Genomic DNA, 18,505 nt, shown 5'->3' on the forward strand with positions numbered 1-18,505 from the left:
CATAGTGCTAGGTGCATTAGTTAGAGGGAAATGGATCTGGGTGGGTTACTCTTTGGAGGGTCAGTGTGGCCTGGTTGGGCCGAAGGGCCTGTTTCCACACTGTAGGGAATCGAATCTAATCTAATAATCTTCTCCCGGACAATTAGGGATGAGTGATAAATGCTGGCCTAGTCAGTGAAACCCACATACTGTGAATGAATAAAATAAATTCACATCACTGATAATGTGTGATTGAATATAATCAAAGTTTCTCCTCTAGGAGGAGCTCAAGCATTTATTAACAACTTGCTTAATGCTCTTTCTACTTCTCTTCTGTTGTGAAATGACTGACAAAATTTAAGGGAAAATAAGACAGGTTACATAGAATATTGAATAACTGCTTTCAAAAACATCACTCGCCTCTTAAACTGTGCTGCCTTCCCCAGAAAATAAATCTTTTATTTTTACTTCATTTCTGCTTTATCTTTTTCCACATATAACTGGCATTCATTTGTAAATTTCAATGAATTAATTTTCAATTTCTAAAAGTATTGCATTAATGTATGGAAAATCTTGTACCTCTAATGTGCAAAGACATGAGGTATTGATAATGGCTGCAGTATTGTGAACAGGTGTCGATTGAAATCATGAGCTGGTATGTAACATTAGAAAGGGACTTAGCAGAAGTGCAATTGGCTGACTGAGTTCTTAAAAATCTCCCTTTTCAGTTTATACATATTTTTTGAAGTTGCACCATTTTGTGTACTGCTTTGCCCATATTATATTGAGGCGTTTTTGTGCCTTCAAAGTCCAGAATTTTTTCCCTCTTCTCCCATTACTTCAGGATATTGCTAAGTGTCCAGTCTGTTTACTTGTGGAAATACATAACTGCCAGATTATTGAACGTTGACAAAAAGCTACTTCCATAGAAAGATCAAATTTGAACTTTTTGATCCAAGAAATAAGCACCTTAGCATGAAAGGGATTTGTTATATGGTCAGCTGGGAGGATTTGTTGCACAGAGACAGTTGGAGGACTTGGAGATGCTAAGGAGAAAGTGAGGACTGCAGATGCTGGATATCACAGCTGAAAAATGTGTTGCTGGAAAAGCGCAACAGGTCAGGTATGCTAAGGTGGAGATGCTAAGACCATGATTAGAAATCTCTGGTTGAAACCCTGTTATTATTGACCAAATGGGACAGCTGCAGACTGATCTATCAACAATCCAGCACATAGGAATTAACCTGTGACTTCTTGACTGAATAAACATGTTAAAAAGGAGGTGTGTGCTTGTGTACTTTTTATGGATAAAACGCTTGATGTGCTTTTTCCCTTCGGCAATTTCCAGAAGATTCAAAGTTGACTAGTCTGTACTGCCTTGATTACAGTTAGTTTGCTGACATTTGCTGCTGGAATTTTTGACAGTCTTGACTCTGCTAAAGCTTCTGAAGGACATATATTCTTTTGTTCATTTGGTGCCTGGGCCCACACCATCAATGGTTAACTTTAATTGCTTCAAAGCATACTAGAAAAGGTAAAGCCTGGAGACTCGAAACATGGTGAGCCATGTGTCCGTGGTGAGTAAGTTGCTGGAGGGAATCCTGAGAAATAGGATTTATATGCATTTGGAAAGGCAAGGACTGATCAGGGATAGTCAGCATGGCTTTGTGTATGGAAAATCGATGGTGAATGAGGTTTTTGAAGTGACAAAGATGATTGAAGGCTGGGTGATAGATTTGGTTTGTATGGACCTCAGTAAAGTGTTTGTCAAGGTTCCGCATGGTTAATAAGGTTAGATCACATGGGATCCAGGAGGGGATAGTCAATTGGACACAAAACTGACTTGAAGGGAGGCGACAGAGGGTGATGGTGGAGGGATGATTTTGAGACTGTAGACCTATGGCCAGTGGTGTGCCGGGTTCACTTTTTCAACATGTTATAAATGACGTGGATGCGAATTATGGTTTGTAAGTTTGCAGATAACACTAAAATATGTGCTGTAATGGACAGCGAAGATTATCTGAGTACAACATGATCTTGATCAGATGGACTTTAATTTAGGTAGATATGAGGTGCTGCATTTTGGTAAGACAAACCAGGACAGGACTTAGACAGTAGATGGTGAGGCCCTGTGGAGCGTTGCTGAAAAGAGACCCAGGGTACAGTTGCATAGTTCCTTGAAATTCGAGTCACAGGTAGACAGGATGGTGAAGGTGACATTTGGCACGCTTGACTTCATTGGTCAGTGCATTGAGTACAGGAGTTGGGATGTCATTTTGCTATTGTACAGGACTTTGGTGAGGACACGTCTTGAATACAGTGTACAATTCTGGCTGCCCTTCTATAGGAAGGACGTTGTTCAGCTTGAAATGGTGCAGAATATACTTACAAGGATGTTGCCAGGGAGACACTGAACGGGTGGGCTTTTTTTCTTCCATGGAGCATCAGAGACCTTTTATAGAGATAGATAAAATCATGAAGGGCATGGAGAGGGTGAATAGTCGAGGCCTTTTTCTTAAGGTGAGGAAGTCCATAGGTTTAAGGCGACGGGAAAGATTTAAAAGTTAACCCTAGAGTTCTTTTTCTGGAAAAAAAACTGCCAGAGGAAGCGGTGAAAGCTGGTACAATTACAACATGTTAAAAGGCATCTGGATGGTAATATGAATAGAAAAGGGTTTGCAGTGAAATGGGCCAAATGCTGGCAAATGGGACTCTGTTAGATTGGAATGTCTGATCGACATGGACGGCTTGGACGGAAGGGTCTGTTCCTGTGCTGATTGGCTATGTAAGCAAAAGAAGATGTTCATGACCCAGTCATTGATGTTTTTCAGAGCAGTATTAGTCTCCAAATGAATGTCATGTCATTAAAGCAGATGCAAGCAGTTTACTGGTAAACACTATTCTGCAAAGATTTCACCAGTCCTACAGTAGCCACACCCACCTGCTCGCACGCCTATTAAATCTACGTTTACGCCTTGCAAAACTTCACAGCTACTACCAGGACATCAACCATACCAAGTAACTACCTTTTTACTTTGATTCTATTGAAGCTCACGACACTTAGCCTCATCTGTGTGGGTGAAAACATGCTGAACTGCCTCCAAATGTTAGTCCGTGCTGCCTGGAAATTCCTTTCCGAATAATCCAGTTTAATCTTTTATTCAGGATTTGAGCTATTCTATTGATGTATGGATTTAGCATTCATGTGGTATGATCTTATGGGATTGGATCACCTAGAGTTCAGATCATTTTTGTCTTTTTCATTTATGGTCACTTCCATGAGCAGAAAGTAGTGGTTGCAGCGGTGAAGTTTCTGCTAATCCAGTGTAATATGAAGTGACCCCTCGATCCCAATTTAATGATGAGATCTCTGACCAAGGAAATAAGCTGTTCACCTTCAGGGTCACAGATCTGTCGCACTGTAGGGGGTGAATAAACACTTCCAGTGTAATGAAGGAATTTTTCAAAGCTGTTGTCACAAAGATGCATCCATGTACCTCTAGTCTGTGATAGTTAGGTAGTTTGTAGTTAGCTTGGGCGAGTAGATTCTTGACTGTCTATCTCCCTGCATTGAACGGGTATATGTGCAGGCAGGGGTGAGTAATTAAGATCCAGTAGGCATGCAGACAGGAACTGAACACAAACCCTTGACGCACGACAAATAACTGGTCTTACAGAAAGGTCAGAAGACTTAACCTTCAGAATGATTGTGGTGGTGTTGTCGCAGATATTGGTCAGCTCGAGGCTGGTACTGTATTTTCATACTGCTCATTTGAACAGTTGCAATGGAACATGATCAATACTATATTATTCCAGCAAGTTGTCGAGATGCATAATGAAATGTTTCTGACCTGTGTTTGGAATTGTCGATGCTGGCATATCTTTTTATTGTCTGTGAGGTTGCACTATTTATTCTTCATTTCTGATTACCTTTCCCTTCAAGTTTGAGAGCACAATCTGAAATTCCAACCTATTTTGTGTACTAATAAATGAGTCATTGAATTTTTTTTGAGAATAATTAAGTAGGTACTTAACAAAAAAAATCTTTTGTGAGTGGAATATGACTTAAACATTGAGCTGTTACTGACCACTGCTGTTTGTAACTGGCTGAATATTGTATTGAAGGGGCAGACATTTCCTTCAATTAAATACAGAAATGTGAAAGCCATTGTTTCAGCACCTGTCAAAATCTCCATAAGTTAGCCACTGATTCATGTCTCTTTCTAACAGCTAAGACTCGACCAGATTGTTTGCATTCTTACTGCCATATTTGATCCTTATATTAACATCTAACATGCATCTGTGCTGCAGAATGTAGGTGAACTATTTTCACCTTTGCACTGTCCAACTTTTCTTCTGATGCTACTGCCAAAGCAATCATATGTAACTTTTTAAATCTTTGTGGCCTTGCAATGCATTAGGCCTGCCTCCCACATTCTACTCCCCATGAATTTGAGCTTGTTCTAAACTCTGCCTATATCCTTATCCAAACCAGTTCTTACTGACCTCTTAGCTCCCAGTCAAAAAGCTGTTTTAAAAATAATCATCTTTGTTTTCCAATCCCTCTGTGATCTTTCTCCTTCCTATCTCTTGTTATCATCTTCAACCATACAACTTTCCATGATGTATGGACAATTTTAATTCTAGTGTCTTCAGCATTCCCAGTTTGAATTATTCTAACATTGGTGGCTGTGCCTTCAGCTATTTAACCCTGAGGTATAGGATCCCAAACGGTGGTTCACAAACTCCGGCTTGCACAAATTGAGTTGCAAGCTCCAAGGCAACTGTGGAGTGGATACTCTGAGTTGACAGATCTGGGATTAACCATGAGGTCCCTTTTGAGTATGTCTTTTCCTTTTATCTGCAGGGGTAGTTGATTGGGTTGATTGCTCATAGTAACAGACCTTGCAAAATAATAGGTGTTTTGCTTTTTTCATTGTGCCTGTACGCTTGTCTGAATCCCCACCCCACTCAACAGCTGTCTTGCACCCCAGAATTTTCACTCTTCTGTCGCATGAAGTGTAGTGCATTAAGATAGGTCACAGCAGAAAAACATTTGGGAAACACTGCCTGAAAGTCTGGAAATCCCTTCCTCAATTTCTCTCTTTTCTTCTTTAAAGAAACTGGTTAAAGCCTGTCATTACATTAAAACCAACAATAAATTAGACATTTTTTTGTTTGATTAAAGGTGCAATATAAATATAAGTTGTTTTTTTATAACTTCATTCTACTGCCCCCCTCCCTGCTGAACACTTTCAAAAGAGAGAGCCCAGTGACCCTTTCACAAGTTGGCTCCTCTGCCACTAAATATATGCTTGGTAACAAAAAAGAATTGATAATCATGTTAAACAGTGACCTTTATAGCCATAAATAAACGCAAATTAGATATTAAGAGAAAACATGATAACTGTTCTAAAAGTAAATATGGGTGCCATCATATCATCATCTTTTTCTCTTTTAGTAAGTTTTTGCTTAAACCCAATTACTTTGCTATTCATTAAAAAATTCAGTTCCACTGTTTGATTTTTGATATATTTTACCTTTTTCAGAAAGGTATTCCTCAAAATGATTTGAGCTATTCCATCTAAGTTATATATTTTAACATTATTCATATTTTTTTGCTATGTTCTTGTGACAAAATAGACAGTGAAAGTTTTTTTTAATGTATTTTAGAGAAGTTGGTTTGCAGAAACCATACCAGGATCTGAAGAGAGAAATGTCTAACTTACACTTGGTGACAAAGACACAAGCTGAACTTCTGCGAAAACTGTTAGCCACACAGGGCTCAACAAAGAATGGTAAGTAATGTAACGTGTGAAGGGGAAATGGTCGGCCTTAAACCACTGATTCTATCAATACCAATAAAAGAGCAGCTTTCAAATATATCTTGTCAGCATCTCCTGATAAGTCTAAATACGTAGGCTATCGTCTAACCTTCATGTGTATTAGTCCTGTCTATCTCTTGTTGATCAGCTTCACACACAAAGGTGTTACTCATACAAAACAAATGTGTTCTGTATTTTTTTTCTGTTCTTGTGGCTTCATCTCCACAGTTGAGAAAACTACTACCCTTTGCAAGCAATGCTGAGGTGTGACCCAAGCCATTTTGTAGCAACCTTATTGTCCAATTTCTCAACTGACAGGAAGAAAATTCTTCATTTTATAAAACAAGCCTGCAAGTTAAAAGATATAAAATATATTATTTGTTCTTGTTAATATATTGCCTTCAAAAAAAAAGTATGTTACCCCCTTTTTGTTTGGATTTGTTTTCAGTTCTTGTTGCTGAAACCTTTGTGATATTTTTTGACACGGTATAAAATGTTTTAATTCTTCCATGCACCATTGTTATTGACAGGCCCAACATTGGCTCGCTCAGCCGTGTTGCTGGAGAGCTGAAGTTAGGTGCAGGCTAAAATCAAAGTTTGCTGGAAAAGCTCAGCAGGTCTGGCAGCGTCTGTGGAGAGAAAGTTACCCTTCTTCAGAATGATCTTGAGATTTTCCAGCAATTTCTGACCTTGTTTCAGATTTCCAGCATCTGCATTTCTTTGTTTTGTTAGGTGTAGGTTAGGCTGCTTAAGGATGGCATGTTTCCACCTAAATAATATTAGAATCAGATGGATTTTTATGACAATCGATGATCATTGTCTTGGTTACCATTCTGCAGACTAGTTTCTAATTCCAAATTTATAAATTGAATTTAAATTTCTCCTGCTGCTGTGCTGACATTTGAATTCATTTGAATTCTTAAATCATTGGCCTAGGCTACTGGATTACTAAGCCAGCAGCATTACCACAATTCCACTGTTACCCCTTTATACATTGCAATACCTGTTCTACTTCACTAGTAAGGTAGTTGAGAACTATTCATCTTTTATATATATTTTAAAGTCAGCGGGACTGGCAATCATCTGTCGAGAGATAAACAGTTAAAGGTTTTGAGTCCGGTATGACTTTTCAGAACTCCTTTTGTTCTTGGCTAACAATCTAGTATAAGCAATTGACTGCAAAAGCTGCACTTTACAATCTTAGGCACTCTTTGGAAATTTAAATAATGTATTACATTTGTAAACCTTTGATCAACACTAAAGGAGCTAGAATCTCCTGGTTGCTGGGTGTGAGATGGGTCCATTGACAGATATTGCCTGAACAGTGGTGACTCTGACATTGGTGGTCCAATGGAGGGGTGTGTTGATTAGCCAGCTCAGGGCCCATGGGCAGCAGAACAAAGATGGACTGTCTTTCAGCTCTTCTTTATTAAACAATTCAAAATGGCACCAGGTTGTGGCAAAAGTTGAAGCTTTTCACTACATTTTTCTGGGTTGCTCATTGTAAATGATAAGTAACAATAAATCATCATTCATAACAAATGATAATCCTCATTGGAAACTTCAAACTTGAGAAATGTTTAACTTTTGTAAACTATGAATGATGCAGATGAGTATTTAAATAAAGATTTTCTTTTATGGCAAGAAATAATTCATCTGCATCAATAACCTATGAAAATTAACAAGTGGAACATGAGTGTAACGGGCGGCATGGTGGTACAGTGGTTAGCACTGCTGCCTCACAGCGCCAGAGACCCGGGTTCAATTCCCGACTCCGGCGACTGACTGTGTGGAATTTGCACATTCTCCCTGTGTCTGTGTGAGCACCCCTCCGGGTGCTCCGGTTTCCTCCCACAGTCACAAAGATGTGCAGGTCAGGTGAATTGGCCATGCTAAATTGCCCGTAGTGTTAAATAAGGGGTAAATGTAGGGGTATGGGTGGGTTGCGCTTCGGCGGGTCGATGTGGACTTGTTGGGCTGAAGGGCCTGTTTCCACTAATGTAAGTAATCTAAGTAATCTAATTAATGTAACAGTCCTGTTACTCCAAATCCTACTGCGCCCCCAGAAATATTAGAGGCTGGCCAAAAAGTCCTACCATTCCTTTTGAAGTGCACTGCTAGGGTCAAATATCTAGATTATCAATTAGGCCTCAGATGTTTCCCCGTGCGGTCTATCTCCTGGAAAACTTGGAACCAGAAATGTGGGTTATTGTCAAAAGAATCTGGGCTGCAGAATTATGGACCTGTGATCAGGCCATGATGTTAGCTGTACATTCCTGTGACAGAGCTGCTGTTGTCATGCACCACAGCTTGGTGATCCAGCAATATCTTGTTCAAACAGCTAAATATGGACAGAAAACTGTGCTGCTTACCTTCTACTCCCTTGCTTCAGGTGACAGAACATTTTTGTTTTCACAGTGCTCTCCTGTCAGATCTTGAGGCTGCATTGAAACATTTTATGGTGGACAATAAATGCAAACTTGTAGTCACTGTTTTTCATTGTTCTAATGAGTGACTGCAAATTTGAGTGTAACCTGACATCAGAATGTATACTGTTTTACGTCTGTCCTTCAAGTTATGCCCATGGAGTAATTTTTCAGTTTTTAAAATTATTTTCTTCATGCAACCAATTGCATCATAATATGGAACAACAAACCCATATGAAAAATGCCATCTTGATTAAATGGGACATTCACCTTTTAAGACTATTTTCATCATGTAGGTGCTGTTTTGATTGAAGAGCCATTCTATTTCTCTTGTATACAGTAATAAAATCCAGTGTTTGTGATGAACAAACCAGCCATCTGTGACTGGCAACATTTTTGGAACAAAGCGTTCCAAGAGATACTCAGTACTAATATTCTGGCCAGCAATAGGGGATCCTTCCATATCTGCCACAAATTCACCTGAACCTCCACACACATCAGTGATACATCCGCTGCACCCAATGTGGCCTCCTCTACATTGGGGAGGCAGGCCGCCTACTTGCGGAACGTTTCAGAGAACACCTCTGGGACACCCGGACCAACCAACCCAACCACCCCGTGGCTCAACACTTCAACTCCCCCTCCCACTCCACCAAGGACATGCAGGTCCTTGGACTCCTCCATTGCCAGACCATAGCAACATGACAGCTGGAGGAAGAGGCCCTCATCTTCCGCCTAGGAACCCTCCAATCACAAGGGATGAACTCAGACTTCTCCAGTTTCCTCATTTTTCCCCCCCCCCCACCTTGTCTCAGTCAAATCCCTCAAACTCAGCACCGCCTTCCTAAACTGCAATCTTCTTCCTGACCTCTCCGTCCCCACCCCCACTCCAGCCTATCACCCTCACCTTAACCTCCTTCCACCTATTGCATTTCCAATGTCCCTCCCCCAAGTCCCTCCTCCCTACCTTTTATCTTAGCCTGCCTGGCACACACTCCTCATTCCTGAAGAAGGGCTCATGCCCGAAACGTCGATTCTCCTGCTCCTTGGATGCTGCCTGACCTGCTGCGCTTTTCCAACAACACATTTTCAGCAATAGCGGATAGGCCTGTTTGAAAGCTTTCATACGTTCCTCAGGATAGTTGGGGCATCAGTGAAGGGACAGAAAATAAGACCATCAGTTATTTGGAGAAGAAAACCTGGATAGAGACTCCATTTTAGGGAATGCTGCACTTAACTGTGTTGGCAAACTACATGGCTTTTGTACAATGAAAACTCCAGGAAGTCCTACAACAGTTTAATAACTTTAGTGAGGGCTGAAGGAGGACCTAGAAGCTTTGGGGGTTCAAAGGAAGCCATGCACCATGACTACTTCGCTACAGTTGCTAACACTTTGAAAAGTTCTCAAACAGTATTTACTAGTTGCAACTGAGCAAGATTGGAGCTCAGAAAAATCTAGTAGTACTGACTCGTAAAGACTCACTGATGGGAAAGAGCTGGAGTTTGAATGAGTTCTGAAGTGCAAGAGATGTAGAGTAGCATAGACCCAAGAAAAACAGGAGTAGGCTTTGAGGTGTTTTATAACATGTTTTTTGACAGAGAGTTTCAAGATCCAATTGACAAAAATTAAGCTTAGTGAGATTTCTAGGGCCAATGTGTGTGCGTGTTGGGACTGAGAGGTTGGTTGCTGAGAAACCCCTGTGGTCTGTCTTGATTCGTGTATCATTTGGGATGTTTTGTTGGATGATCGATGACTGTCTATTGTCCATATTTACAAAATGTTAATTCTAGCTGTTAGAAATGCGATCTACACACATTGTAGACTGCCTTACTGTTATAATGTTTAGTAACCTTGTGTTCAAAATTGTGGAATTTTGTGCCTTTATTCTTTTAGCAATCTACTTGGATCTTACACTTCATCTACTTCAAAAATAGTAGTTACTGGTCCCTTGCAAGATTGTCATGTAAATTTAGCAGTCTGGTCTGGGATTGTAACAATAAATAGGACTTGTTCTGAGCCACATTTCACTTTCATTTCGTTGATGTTCAATCTCTTGCATTACTTTTGCATGCACCGAGTCATCAATGTTCTGTTTGGGAGGTTTTTTTTTGTAGTATTTGTTATGGTTAGTAGGTTTTTAGTAAATGTCGGAATTACTGGCTACATCATCAAAGTCATTAGTTTTCATCTCTAGCAATGCCTGACTTGCCCCTGGTTTATCCTTTTGGCTACTGAAACCCCCATCTATGCCTCTCCAACCTCTGGACTTGAGAGACCTTCCATCTTCTGTGCTATCTAAACTTGAGCATGCTGAAAATTCTGCTGTCTACATTCTGACTAGTCCAGTACATCTCCTACCTCCATTATTATTAATCTGTATTCTGAGTGGTTGAACAGCACACTTTTTATTAAAGTTCTGTCCCTCATTTTCAAATCCCATCAAGGCCTCCCCTCGAGCTCACAAATCTCCAAGGTCTCTGCATTCCTCCAATTCTGATCTCTTGCGTAGCCTGAGCTTAATTTCTCCAGCACTGAGGGCCATGCTTTCAGCTGCTGAGATGCATATCTCTGGAATGCTGTCCTTAAACCTTATCTACCTTTCTGCTTTTCTAGCATCTTTAAAAACCGCCTCTTTGACTAAAACCATTGGTCATCTGCTCCAAAATGCAATTGATAATTAATTTCAATTGATGGTGATACCATATTTAAAAGTTTAATGTTGCATTGCCTACTAATAATACATTTTTATGATCCAGTTTTCTCTCTTAGTTCTTCATTCAAATGCATTTGGTTTTTGTTTCTATCAAAGGTGAACTTCAAATTTAGAAAAATAATTTGATTTAGGTCAGGATCTCGCCAAGGAAAAATCTAACGAAATTGTGCTTTATTCTTTCTGTTTGAATTTTTTTCTTTTAACTTTTCTCTCCTACTTTTCCTGGTATTGTACATGGGAATGGGGAATATTTGATTAAGATTGTTCCTGCTCTGGGGAAAAGTGTAGAAAGGGCATATTCCTAACATGTTATTTAACATGATTGTATCCCACCAACTGAAGCTATGGATATATTTGAGAAAATCTTGTTTTTACTTAAGTCAGGAAGTCTGCTTATATATCTCTCAGATAATTAGTCAACTCTATACTCTTGAGGAAGGGGTTGAAATTCCAGAGGACAATTGTAATTTACTTTCTTTTTTGCACAGTTCAGTGTCTAGATGACTTGGTACTTGACTGTGGGAAACTGGAGCTCAATTCTTCTGGAGCAGTTTATCGAGCAGCACGTTCCTCTTCAAAGGATACTGATGTGAAAATTTCCAACTTTCCTCCAAGTCACCATTTTCAGCAAGAGACAGCAGCCTTATGTGATCGGGAGTTCCTTGCACCGTGGACAAATTCAAGACCCAGTCCTGTTGGCAGTGCTGGTTTGGAGGAAATCGGTTCTTGTGGAAAGAGCTCATTTGATGATAACTCATGGGTTTTTCCTAGCTCACCAATGGATAACCCAAGCAATGCAGCATTTTGGAAAACTGGAAACAGCTGTCCCTCTTCGACAATGAAAATCCCTCTTGTGAATATACGTGATTCAGACTCTGCATTCAGGAGCTGAGCTATATAATATAATTGAGAACTTTCTGTTAATGGAAATCGTCTGGTCACAGTTTGGCAAATGTAAATTTAGTTTAAAGCAAATGGTTGGCCAGGCAATAGTTTCTGTTGATGCTTCTATAATTGGTATCCCATTTCAGAAAAGTAACCATTTTTGATAATTGCTGATAACCTTTACAGAATGTGCCAAGTGTTAGACCTGTTGCACAGTGGCTTTTTTCTTTTTCCCAACTAATAATCCATCTTGTGTAAATTTTTTAAAAAAAATACGAATAAGCTTTTCTGTATGCTGTCACATGAACCTGATCCTAGTTTTGGGAAGTGGTGCTGAAAATGATTTTGCAAGAAAGTCATTGTGGCACTGGAGAACCTAGAATCTGTAAGAAGTGCAAACCTGTTGGTCATGTTAGCTAAATTCTGTTTAACATTATGAAAACCAATGATGAATTCTGTTTGAAAATAATGTTTTATTCTGTGGTGAAAGATATTTTATTTTTCTTGCACTGATATTGCACCTTCTGGTTATTTTTGATTCCTCTAAAAGTGCCTCCGTATTTAATGGAATATGCTTGGTTTTTCGTTCAGAAGTTTCTCTTTACTCCACTGCCATTTTTGCTCAAAAGAAAACACATATTTGCTTTAAAGTTCAAATAAGATTTTAAAAATAAAACTGCAGTTTTGTCAGTGCGTACGTAAGCAATATAATGCTCTCATGTAGCCTGTTGTGCTTGTCAGTGCAGTCTAGCAATGGACAGAAATTATAAAAGGCTGAACTCTAATTATTGCTCAGTTTTCTTAAAGCTGTGAAATGTCAATATTTCTCTTGAAATATGTTAATACTTGCCAAGTTATAGCCCATTTGAAGGTTTTGACAATAAATGGAAAGTTTAGATAGCCATGTTAGTTTGTTCTTCATTGGATTAAGAGAAGTGAATTTGAATTCCAATATCAGTTGGTATTCATTCTCTAATGGTGAGTTTATTAACTTTAGCAAGTTTCCAAACAGGGCAGAGAATGATGGGAGAGATCCATCAGGAAGAGGACTAGCATTAATCGTGACCCATGTTACCCACCATGTTACAAAGGAAAATTTGTGGTTGGCTGTAGAAGTGGAAACATTAAATGGAAATATTTAAAATCATTCTGTTTCAGTACTATCGGAAATCTGCATTTAGGGAAATAGTGATAGAGTTGTATTCAATTTCTAGATATTTCTGAGTGGGAATGATTGTCATTTCAGAGTATCACAGCAAGCGCTTCTGAATATTTAGGTGCTGTATCAGCTCTTTAATCAGTTCAGAATTTTAAATGATTTGTTGCAAAAAAATGTGATTTTGCAATTTTAAGTTGTTCTGTGACACTTATTTGCAATAAGTGTCAATTTAGCACTTAACAATAGGTTATGTCCAATTTCATCTATTTATAACCATATAAGCAAAGCATAAATTGGGTTTTAAATTATGGTTCAAATTTTTTTGTCAAATAATATAGCCCTTACAGATCACTTGTGTACATATTGTCATTCATTTTTTTCAACTGTGAAACAATTATATGTGATGCAATGTATTTACTGAATAAATTAATGATGACTAAACTTTACAAAAAATGTGGTGTACATTACTTGTTGAAGGAGAGTGTTTTCTTGTATGTTCTAATGTGTAACTGACATTGCAGTTCTAGGTTCAACCCCAACAAGATTAGGACACACTAGTATATAGTGATTACGCTATTGAAGTAGCATTCCAGGGGCCTTGCTTAATGCAGCAGAACTGTTTTCTCAAATCAGGCCATGGCAAGGTTAACTTGCTCAAGATTTATTTAACTTATGGTGGTCATGAAACTACTGAACTGTCGTCTTGAAAAAAAGTGGATCGCTTATGCCCTCTAGGGAAAGAAAACTTTAGCTGGTCTGGCTTAGAAGTAGCTCCAGATCCACATCAATGTAGTTGACTCTTCACTGACCACTGCATGGTTTGGGCTTGGCCAGGATCTCTCAATTGATTGCATTTCAGCCTTCATTCAAATATGTACACAAGAGCTAAATTTCATTACTGAAATTAGAAAGACTGACCTTGAATCAAGGCACTATTTGGCAAGAGAGTGGTATCTAAGATTCCTAATAAAATTGAAACTAAAGAGGGAACTCTACGGCTGGAATCATACCTGGAATAAGGGAAGATATTGCTGAGGGCAGTTGTCTTTGCTGCAGGCCTTTGTTGACGTTGAAGAATTCCTAAAGCATTCTCCATTTATCAGGAACTTAATTAAAACAGCTATATAAGTCATGTGACTGACTGGGCACGTCAGATGCTTGTTGCTGGTGTGGTGCTGGAAAAGTACAGCCGGTCAGGCAGCCTCCAAGGAGCAGGCAAATTAATGTTTTGGGCATAAGCCCTTCATCAGGAATGAGGCTTATGGGGGTGGGGACTCTTAGAGAGAGGAGGAGAACTTCAAGGTAGGCATCCTTCGAAAATGCTAGGGGTCCAAAAATTGTCCATCTGACAAGGCATGTCAGAAGACTGATGCAATACTTCTCACTTGTCTGGATGAATGCAGCTCCAAAAAGATGCCAATACAAAGAAACTCTACCTGATTGACACCCTATCCATCACTTAAATGAACGTTCATTATAATATTGGCACACCTTGAAAGCAGTGTGTACCGTCTGCCTGATATTCTGCAGCAACACTCCAAGGTTCCTGCAACAGCTCCTCCAGATCTTTTCCATTAAAGGGTCAGCAAACCTGGGGATGACCATCACCTGCAGGTTCCCCTTCTGTTGGAGGCTCCATTCGGACATGTAAATGTATTGCTGTTCCTTTACTGTCACCTGAATAAAATCCTGTCATTCCTTAAGTGCTGCAGCTGCACCTACACTCCATGAACTGCAGAGGTTCAGAACGTGGTTCACCACAGAGCTCGTAAGGGTAATAAATGCTGGCCTTGCCAATGTAATCACATCTCTTGAGTGAATAAAATGAAAAATAAAGAACAGTGGCTGGAAAAGGCATAATATGAAGTAAGATGGGTCAGTGAAGAAACATTTTTTGTGTGCAAACACTTATCTGGACAACAGGCAAGAAGAATGCTTCATGGACAGCTTGTTCTGCTATAATGTGGCAGTTGTGTTTCTCTGCACCCCTGCACTATTGTAAATCGCACTGTGTAAGATCACTGTACCCGTCCAGTGGAGACTTCGCATTGTCCAAACATTGTCCACAAATTGTCAATCACATTACAGCCAATTTGTGTTGAAGAAATATGTGTTATACCAGAACGACCCTTACCTACGTTTTCACCTTTCCACTTCATTCCTTTTTGAAGCCCAACCGAATTATTTATTTCCCCCTTCGCCAATCCCGGCTAGGAAATTTCAAATCTCTGTGTTGTTAAATGTAGTATTCTCAAGCCTCTTCTAAGTCACAGCTTAGTCACACAACCACAATTGTATATTTGTTTATTGAGAAAAATAATACAATGGTGCACCATTTTAGCACTGTCTTTTTGATCTTGCTTCAGATCCTGCCAGCAGGGGTAGTTGCACTGAAAAGGATCATTAACGGTGTGCAGCATGAATGTTGAACTGGTATTTCTTCAGTTCGAATGTCACACCGATGGTTCAGTCTTTAGGACGTCTTTGAAGAAAAGTCACCTTTGTAGTCAGTATCGCATATATCAGAAATTTGAAACAAAAAGTTACACATGTAATCCCAAGTGATTCTTAGATAAAATTCCACAAAGGGCTTGTCTTAAATGGAATATGGACAGATCCCTTAATTTATTTGAGTGAAAGCAAACTTTGACGACCTTGCAATATTACACTATGCTGCGTCCTAATTGTTACCAAGATATAAATGTATAGTGACTATAACTTCAACAAAGTTTTGCATTTTCATTGCTGTAACCAGTATCTTTATGTGTATGTTTCTATAAAAATATATTTCTGGATGTTCATAATTGCAGTCTCCAAGTACCAAGAGGTACAAAGTAGTGAGACTCCAAAAGACCTCCATTCTTACCAGTGTAATTTAAAGACTTGTCATTGTGATATATTGAACTCCGTCAGGGAATTGTGTAGCTCTGGTAAATTTACTGGACTTTATTGATAATGTTGGTGTGATGCAAGCATTTCTTTCTGGCATTGAGTAAACTTTCTGGCTGTTTTGGGTGTTCCAGCTAGCAGAGGATCTGGACTTCACTAAAATCTCCAGAGAGGTTGCTGCCTGAGTGTGATAAAGGCTGCATGAGTATATCTGGGCATTTGGTTCAAAATGGAAATTCAGTGCAGAGGGGGAAAAGGGCTTCTTTGAGCAGTACCAAGAGAAGTAAAGTATTTTGACTGGGAAATGTTGCAAAGAGAAGGAAGAAGGTGCTTCTTTTTTCTTTCTTGGAAAGAAACTGCTGTGAGAGACCGTCTTTAAATTGCAGTAAATTGTAAATTGCTAGTTAAAGAAGGCAGCTGACCACCACCTTCTCAAAAGCAGCTGCGAATGGGAATTAAATGCTGGCCTGGCCAGCGCATCCCATAAGTCCATAAAAAATGAGAAAGATGGATTATTTTCAAAGAATAGTTATACTTGAATTTAACTGAAAAACACCAGGAATGAAAGAAAGTCAGGGCCAATATAACAAAGTAAGTTAATTAAACCAAAACAGAATAATGCTAACATTAGAGAAGTAAGGTTAAGATACGACAGTGCAGCTTGGAGAGTGGTATATGTGACCTGCAATTTGTGGAAAGTCGTGGACCTTACCAGACTTTCTTGAATAACTACATGTGTAAGAAGTGCTGCCAGCTTCAGAAAATTGAGCTCTAAATCTCCAGCCAGTGCGTCACTGCAGTGCATTCAAGAACGACAGGCCAGTGGGTCAGTGCAGGGCATTGAAGAACACCAGGCCAGTGGGTCAGTGCAGTGCATACAGGAGTGCCAGGCAAGTGGGTCACTGCAGTGCATTCAAGAACGCCAGGCCAGTGGGTCAGTGCAGTGCATTCAGGAGTGCCAGGCCAGTGGGTCAGTGCAGTGCATTCAAAAGCGCCAGGCCAGTGGGTCACTGCAGTGCATTCAAGAACACTAGTACAGTGGTTAATGCAGTGCATTCAAGAGTGCCAGGCCAGTGGGTCACTACAGAGCATTCAAGAGCACCAGGCCAGTGGGTCAGTGCAGTGCATTCACAAGCGCCAGGCCAGTGGGTCAGTGCAGTGCATTCAAGAGCACCAGGTCAGTGAAGTGCATTCAAGAGTGCCAGGCCAGTGGGTCAGTGCAGAGCATTCAAGAGCAATAGGCCAGTGGGTCAGTGCAATGCATTCAAGAGTGCCAGGCCAGTGGGTCACTGCCGTGCATTCAAGAGCGCCAGGCCAGTGGGTCAGTGCAGTGCATTCAGGAGTGTCATGCCAGTGGGTCAGTGCAGTGCATTCAAAAGCGCCAGGCCAGTGGGTCAGTGCAGTGCATTCAAGAATGCCAGGCCAGTGGGTCAGTGCAGTGCATTCAAGAACGCCAGGCCAGTGGGTCACTGCAGTGCATTCAAGAACGCCAGGCCAGTGGGTCAGTGCAGTGCATTCAACAGCACCAGACCAGTGGGTCAGTACAGTGCATTCAACAGCACCAGGCCAGTGGGTCAGTGCAGTGCATTCAAGAACACTAGTGCAGTGGGTCACTGCAGTGCATTCAAGAGTGCCAGGCCAGTGGCTCAGTGCAGTGCATTCAAAAGTGCCAGGCTAGTGGGTCAGTGCAGTGCATTCAAGAGCGCCAGGCCAGTGGCTCAGTGCAGTGCATTCAGGAGTGCCAGGCCAGTGGGTCAGTGCAGTGCATTCAACAGCACCAGGCCAGTGGGTCAGTGCAGTTCATTCAAGAGCGCCAGGCCAGTGGATCACTGCAGTGCATTCAAGAACACTAGTGCAGTGGGTCACTGCAGTGCATTCAAGAGCACCAGGCCAGTGGGTCAGTGCAGTGCATTCACAAGTGCCAGGCCAGTGGGTCAGTGCAGTGCATTCAAGAGCACCAGGCCAGTGGGTCAGTGAAGTGCATTCAAGAGTGCCAGGCCAGTGGGTCAGTGCAGAGCATGGAAGAGCAATAGGCCAGTGGGTCAGTGCAATACATTCAAGAGTGCCAGGCCAGTGGGTCACTGCCGTGCATTCAAGAGCGCCAGGCCAGTGAGTCCGTGCAGTGCATTCAGGAGTGACAGGCCAGTGGCTCAGTGCAGTGCATTCAAAAGCGCCAGGCCAGTGGGTCACTGCAGTGCATTCAAGAGTGCCAGGCCAGTGGGTCAGTGCAGTGCATTCACGAGCGCCAGGCCAGTGGGTCAGTGCAGTGCATTCAAAAGTGCCAGGCTAGTGGGTCAGTGCAGTGCATTCAAGAGCGCCAGGCCAGTGGCTCAGTGCAGTGCATCCAAGAGCGCCAGGCCAGTGGGTCACTGCCGTGCATTCAACAGCACCAGGCCAGTGGGTCAGTGCAGTGCATTCAACAGCACCAGACCAGTGGGTCAGTACAGTGCATTCAACAGCACCAGGCCAGTGGGTCAGTGCAGTGCATTCAAGAACACTAGTGCAGTGGGTCACTGCAGTGCATTCAAGAGTGCCAGGCCAGTGGCTCAGTGCAGTGCATTCAAGAGCTCCAGGCCAGTGGGTCACTGCAGTGCATTCAAGAACACTAGTGCAGTGGGTCACGGCAGT

At 41.0% G+C, this 18,505-nt stretch overlaps 1 protein-coding gene across 3 annotated transcripts in view; it reads left to right on the forward strand.

The window, feature by feature from the left end:
* The window catches only part of azi2 (5-azacytidine induced 2), a 72,206-nt gene extending 58,851 nt beyond the window's left edge, over positions 1-13,355 (forward strand). For all 3 annotated transcript variants that reach the window (XM_060825383.1, XM_060825385.1, XM_060825384.1), the window contains 2 exons: positions 5,653-5,777; positions 11,433-13,355. In XM_060825383.1, the coding sequence (XP_060681366.1) occupies positions 5,653-5,777; positions 11,433-11,836 (529 nt within the window). In that variant the 3' untranslated portion in view covers positions 11,837-13,355. The remainder of the gene's footprint in view (positions 1-5,652; positions 5,778-11,432) is intronic.
* Positions 13,356-18,505: the final 5,150 nt, after the last annotated feature.

This window comes from Hemiscyllium ocellatum, chromosome 5 (assembly GCF_020745735.1).
Source record: "Hemiscyllium ocellatum isolate sHemOce1 chromosome 5, sHemOce1.pat.X.cur, whole genome shotgun sequence".
In the NCBI taxonomy this organism is placed as follows: domain Eukaryota; kingdom Metazoa; phylum Chordata; class Chondrichthyes; order Orectolobiformes; family Hemiscylliidae; genus Hemiscyllium; species Hemiscyllium ocellatum.